At 41.7% G+C, this 6,677-nt stretch overlaps 1 protein-coding gene across 3 annotated transcripts in view; it reads left to right on the top strand.

The window, feature by feature from the left end:
• The first annotated feature begins 6 nt into the window (after window positions 1-6).
• ADAMTS18 (ADAM metallopeptidase with thrombospondin type 1 motif 18) overlaps window positions 7-6,677 on the top strand; it is a 78,195-nt gene continuing 71,524 nt past the window's right edge. For 2 of the 3 annotated variants that reach the window (XM_041426547.1, XM_041426556.1), the window contains exons 1-3: window positions 7-242; window positions 400-478; window positions 2,337-2,653. In XM_041426547.1, the coding sequence (XP_041282481.1) occupies window positions 141-242; window positions 400-478; window positions 2,337-2,653 (498 nt within the window). In that variant the 5' untranslated portion in view covers window positions 7-140. Of the gene's footprint in view, window positions 247-399; window positions 479-2,336; window positions 2,654-6,677 lie in introns of all 3 variants that reach the window. The other variant, XM_041426564.1, reaches the window with a different exon arrangement.

The raw sequence follows: 6,677 nt of genomic DNA, 5'->3' as shown, positions 1-6,677 counted from the left end.
CTCACCTGGGGCCGCTCCCCGCGCTCCGCCGGCCGCCGCAGCGGCTGCGGGGCAGCGCCCAGGTGACCATGCGGGGCGGGCGGGCGCGCCCGCCGCACGCTTCGGGGAGCAGGTAGCGCTCGCCAGGTGCGCGGCGGAACATGGACTGTCTGCTGCTGGCCGTCTGGACTTTACCTGCTGCGATTCTCGGCGGCAGCTCCATGCAATTCCAGACTCTCCCGTGGCTCGGAAGCGCTGTAAAGGCAGGTCGAGAGCACTTTCTTTTGCAGTCGCCTAGTGTACTTTTAGACCAGGTTACCGCAGTTTCTGGTGCCTTGTCTTTCTGCCTTGCCTTGTCAAGGAAACTTTGCCCAATACTCCTTTTCTCTCTCTCTCTTTTATTTTTTCTTTCTCTTGCAGACCCTTCAGCTGTGTTGCCTCTGTTGCATGTCTCATGCGGCAACTTTAACCAGTGACAGCATCAGTGAATTGACTCATGGTTTGTATAGCTCTTTCTGTGTCTGTATGTGAACGTTTGCATGGATTTTTTTTTTTTTTTTTTCGTGGAGTGGATATTTAGAGGGGAGAAGTCACAGTGTTTAGGGAGCATAAAGTGCAAGCAGGCTGGCTACTGCGGGATGGTGAACCACGGGCAGGGATTAACTTGTTAAGCCCTGTGTGCTAAAGCTGAAAGGAACAATATGTAGCAGCAAAGCAAATGAATGAGATGGTAAATACATCCACGTTTCCATGTGCGATTAGAAAGATGAATGCGTGTGTAGCCACAACAGCAAAACCTCATGTGTCTGTTGTGGAAGCAGTGAGACAAAAGTAATGAAAAGATTTGTGTGGGGGAGCAGGAGGAGCTGTGCAATGCAGGCTGAGGGGGGAAAAGCCTGCAGAGAGAGGGCTTGTGTGAGTGGGAGCTCAGGAGCCGTTTGTTCCCAGGTTGGAGTGACTAGCACGTAGATGCTGATGGCTTTGGGACTTTTGAAGTGCAGTATATGCTTTGTACTGTGTGTGAGTAGAAGCAAAGTACAATAGAGAACCACACCAGGGTGCAGAAAGGAAACCCCTCCTGCACCCTATGCTCTGCTCACTGGGGGATTCCCTCTCTCCAGCAGCTGCTTGCATTTTTTGGCCACCAGCCTGCTTAGCGCCCTCAACTTCTGCCGTTGATTAACGCCACTCGAGGAAAGTGAAAGCTCTTGATGTATTGTTTCCACTGTCTAAGGAAAAGCAACCTGTCAGTGGTTACGTTTTCAGCCTAATGTGTGTCCAATAAAGTCTATTCAGGCAAAGAGATTGACTGAGAGATTTTGCAACATCTGTTACAACACAAAAAGGAGGGGGTTTTCTTCTTTTTTGATGGTGTTATTTCAATTTAGGAAGGGAAATTAATTGTCAAGTGCATGGACATCTCTAAGTGTCCACAGAGAAACACAGCTCACAAATTAAATGGGGTTGGAAAGCAGTTTTTTCAGCATAATTTCTCAGGCTACCAGGAATGGGTGCAAAGATCCTAGTTCAGGAAACAGCTGAAACTCAGACCCTGGTTCCAGGACACAGGTAATCCCTGCATGGCTAGGTCAACACCAGTGGTAATGTACTGCAAGTGAGGCACCTGCTTGTACAGCCAGCTGAATTATGGCCTCTTTCATCCTCCTTTTTTTTGGTGGTTCTGAGTAGATCAGAGTGTTCTCCTCAGAAATAGTTTTGTAATTTTTTGCATATTTTATCCAAAACAATAAACTTATTTGACATGCAATTAGCAATGGCTGACTAAAGGTTATTAGGTAGGATGTAATCTTTTTCTGCTGGAGGTCAGTTACAATTCGAAACCCAGTGTAATCAAGTCCCTACAAAGAGATGAGGTCTTACTCAGTTAAGGCATTAATAAATTAATCCTTTAATCCATTTGAACAAGTGGTGTAGTTCTGCAAGGTCTCAGTCATGGCTACCCCTACAGTGATGCAACATTTGCTGCATTCTTAGGGAAGGGAAAAGCCTCTCAAACCGGAGTGGCCTTCACATTTGACAACAATTAATACAGGGGGAGGGGAGAACCTACAGATCTGCTGGTGATGACAAATGTCTTCAGAGGAGCAGTTGTGGGAATGTTCACAGCTCTGCTAGTTAGTCTGTGCCTCTCAGTGGGGCACAAAGGAAACAAACACAGGCTGAGAGCCTTTGTGACTTACAGGGGTGAATTTATGCAGGCGAGACAGCACACACAGAGCCTGCAGGCCAGCCCCAAAATGAGGGAATGCTCCATGCTGTAGGAAATGCCTGATACCGTGTCAGAGTGCCTTGTTTGTGGGATGCCAGAGCTGATGGCCAACTCTCTATCGTTACAGATTATGTGTTTGTGACACCTGTCCGAGTGGATGCCAGCGGATCGTACATTTCACATGATGTTTTGCACAGTACTAGGAGAAAGAGATCAACTCAGAGTTCAAAGAGTTCCTTGCACTACAAATTTTCAGCATTTGGACAGGAACTTCACTTAGAGCTTAAACCTTCGACCATTTTAAGCAACAGTTTTATTGTCCAGGTACTCGGGAAAGATGGAGTGTCAAATTCTCAGGACCATGAAATTGAGCAGTGTTTCTACCAGGGATTTATAAGGAATGATAGCACCTCTTCGGTAGCAATATCTACGTGTGTAGGCTTGGTAAGTGTCTATTCAAAACAAATCAGCCTTAAAAGTGTTTTTGTGCATGCAATAGTAGCTCAAGGTATGTAGTTCGTATAATAGTCAAGACACCATAAACCCTTTTGTGATTTTTCTAGTATCACTAGTTGCTATTGTATTTAACAGAAGAGATTTCGTTATAGCCAATGAACAGCATCAAACTGTTATAATTTTTGACTGTCTTTCCAAAAAAAAAAGACTAGCTGGTAGACCTAGTAATTATCCCATAGCAATTTGTTACAGTTTGTGATAGTTTATACATTTCTGCTCACTCTTAAGTAAAAGTTCTTCCTGCCTTTGTGAACTGCAGCGAATAAAGGAAAAAAGCCAGTCCAGAAGCTTGTGAAAAAACAATACTATATCTAGGTTCATCAACTACTTTAAGGAATGGTGAATTTCCTAGCTTGGCAGGAGTTATGAACAAATTTCCCTTGGTTTCCTTTGATAATTGAAGCATTATTTGGGTTTACTGGTCTTGATGAGTTGATCTCTTATAAATGTGTTAAATATTATCATTGTGTATTTTCCATTTATGGCTGCCAGCCAAGTTCATGAAAAATCATTATTCACAGGTGATTTTTTCAAAATACATTTGACAGTACTCATTGCCTGCAGAGAAGGCTTTACTGATGTAATTTAGGAGAATTGTCTACAGGATTAATAGCTAAGGATGTTTTTTAAGGCTTAATCGCTTGCACTTGCAAAGCAGTCTGCTATGGCTGCAGAGGAAGGCAGTGACATTGAGTGGGAAGTCTATGAAGTCATCTGTGTGCTTTGTGGTTGACTAAAGGTCCAGAGGATATGTTGGGTCACCCTCTAGAAATCTGTTTTGCAAAGGTACTTGTCTCTGAGGGCTATTAAATGTGTGACGGGACCAAAGAAGGAGCACTTGAGACAGCCAGTGTTTCCTTTGAAACTGGAATCAGTGACTTGAGAAGCCTGTTCATTAGGAAGGGCTGTTGATAACTGGTTGAAGTGGTCTGGGTTATATTTTGAATGCTGTGCTCTTTTTTTTTTTTTTTTTTTCCTCCTATGAAGTTAGAGGAATCTTAACAGTTCATTTGAACAGTTGTAAATGTGAGTTTGGAGCAGGTGCCAGGAACTGGGTTGAAGCTCTCTTTTGCTTTTAAAGTTGTGTTTCTGATGCTGAACTGTTAATATCAAATGTGCTCAGTTGTTTTAATGGAAGCTTCGTGTTCACAACTGCCACCTTTTATCAGATTCACTCAGAAAAAATACCCCGTTTTCACTCATTGCAGTATTTTGTCTTTTTGCTGCGGAAAGTGCTCTACCTACACACAGTAGGTACAGTTTGGGAGATCTCCCCTGTTTGGCCACGATTTGGTTTTTAACATGCTTTCTGAGCTAAGTGAAGTTGGGCTTGTCAAGTCTTGTCTGGAGAAGGAAGGTTCAAGCCTGCCTCAGGTCACAGAGGAGCAGAATGTGGTGATCTTAACTGAGAATGAAATGGATCTTTTACCACTGTCTCGACACAGAGGTTGTTATGACTGGTAAGCTTCACTTAGAAAAGATCCAGAAACTGATCAAAAGAGAATAAATATTGTGGTATGAACAAACTTCTTATGGAAGTACCTAGATTATCAACAAATAGAATCTCTGCTTAAAATTAATTTCAAGGTTCAATAGATTTTGCCTGAAATTGTTGTTTTAAACCGGCAAATGAAGTAAGCCTTTACTTACCTACCCTACAGGAGATTATTGTATCCCAAAGTATAATTGTTCCTTTCTCTCCCTATCCATCTATTAATTTCAGTGCACCTAATGAATCCCAGGCAAATTACCAACAGGATTCTGAGTCTTTCAGTTTACAAGGCTGTCCTCTTAAAGATATCGTCAGCTGTCCGTAATGACACCCACGTCACTTTTCTCTGGGATCCAAATTCAGTAATCATATGTTAAGTCTGGACGCTGTGCTCTGATCAAGAGAACCTTGTGAATAGCTTCTATATCCTTTTTCACCAACTACTTTTGTCACTTGGTTGCCCTTCTTTCCTATTTGCTTTGTTCACTGCAATTAAACCGAAAGTGGTGTTTCTTCTGTATGGTTGGTAGCACTAATCTTTCCATTGTTCCTTTCATTAGCAATAGCTTCTCTACAATAAAGCTGCAGTGACCCATTCTTTCAAGCCTGGAACACCACAATGTGATTTGGAAGCAATTGCATTTCAATAGACTACGGGGACTCTTTGATCTAATTTTTTGGATGACCTAGAGTATTCAGTCATTCAGCTGTCTGTTATCTGCCTGCAGAGGAGACTTTGGGGAGAGGCTGTATGAAATGGCTTGTTAGGCAGGATGACCTTAACTTAACACTGCAAAGGAGCAAGAATTTGTTGCTTTGGTCTAGATCTGTTAAGAGATGTGTGTATATTACATTTTAATGGCTTAGTTGACAGGAAGGCCCCACGTTTTTATGCTGATTTGTTGATTTGAGACCAAATGTTTCCATCAGTCAACACAATTTTCTTGGTGTGTCAGAAGACAGAACTGGATCTTTATCTGAACAAGTCTCTAATAGAGTAAGTGAGCATTTCAGGAGAATGTGCTCAAGTTTATTGTGAGTACTGCCTCTTTTCATCATCAAAGTGCTTCAATTTTCAAATGGAATCTTGCTTTTCTTTCTGTCTTCTGTCCATTTTCTGCTGCAGTCAGCATCCTTTGCTTGCTGGAGCACTGTTATACAGCAAAAACCCAGTGCTTTTACTTGTTTGGTAAATGAAAACTCTGTTCTGGACCTTCCGTGGAGAATATGATATAGTCCTTCCACAGAAGTTACAATTTTTTTTCACATATTTTTTAATGCATTCTCACTCCCTGGGATCATGTTTTCACTCTTACAACTTTGGGACAATGAGTTTGTTTATGTTAGTAAATGCAAAGCTAGTTTCTCTCTTTAGCATCATCTTAATGTGTCCCAAATAAAAAGTAATGCAGATTTTTTTTACTTTTCTTCACTGATTTTTCATGATTCATGTAATGAACTTTTTGTTTTATTCCTGCATGACTTTTTGGAGTTTCCTTCAGTACCTTGTGCTCTCCCAGTTGGTATATCCAGACTACTGGTTTGTCTTGCTGCTTCATCCCATTTACATTCTCCAATTCAAACTGTTTGTTCTTTCCACATTCAACCTTTTTTCCCAAAATCCTGATTTGAGCTAATTCTTACTCTCTGTAATTGTATTTTTATTACTATTATTATTTAGCAATTTATCATTACTTAGAATTGCCTTTAGGTGGCTCATTGAGAGGCAGACTATACCAAATCCACAGACTACCATGGTTTTTCAGGTTTTTGAAAGAGATTATGCTGGCTGCTCTTTGAATAAGAAATTAGTTTTTTAGGACCTACTCAGTATGGTTGTGTATATTCCTGCCTCTTTCTCCCTTTCCCATTCTCATCCACTTTGTGCTATTTAATCTGCATTAAAAAGGAGATCTGTTGTATGTTCACCATCTTTAACTCCACTTCCACGATGGCATCTAAAAGATTTACTGCTGCCTTCCCAGCCTGTGTGACAGTGTGTTGTTTGCCTCTCTTTATAGGCCAGTTTTTGTCTCCTTACCTTAGGTTTATGTGTACAGAATCTCCTGTATAAAGTGGGTTGTTTGCAGTCACACAGTAAATCAGGGCAGAACACAAGAGAACCTCAGAGGTCTCCAGTTGTATTGTAGAGACATTCTCAAAAGTAATTTATAACTGTGCTTTTGGGAGCAGAGTCACATTCCCCTTGTGAACATGAACTCTGGCAAAGTCAAACAAGTTTATAATCCAGTACACAACATAGGAATTGGTGGCCCTAATGAATGAGGGTTTGTTATACAGCATTTGTGGGCTGCAGGACACAGGTGAAGGGTCTAGAGCAAGTACAAAATGCATGCCCAGAGGAAAGACCTGTTTATCCAGCATAAGGAACTCTCCTGCCATGCCATCACAGAGAAGGAGGTGTGTGTGTATTTTGGGTCAGAAGAAGGAAGTTCAGTT

This window comes from Onychostruthus taczanowskii, unplaced genomic scaffold (assembly GCF_017590055.1).
Source record: "Onychostruthus taczanowskii isolate IOZ18803 unplaced genomic scaffold, ASM1759005v1 scaffold113, whole genome shotgun sequence".
Taxonomy (NCBI): domain Eukaryota; kingdom Metazoa; phylum Chordata; class Aves; order Passeriformes; family Passeridae; genus Onychostruthus; species Onychostruthus taczanowskii.
The sequence above is the reverse complement of the archived record's forward strand: the minus strand, read 5'-3'. Positions and strand labels throughout refer to the sequence as shown.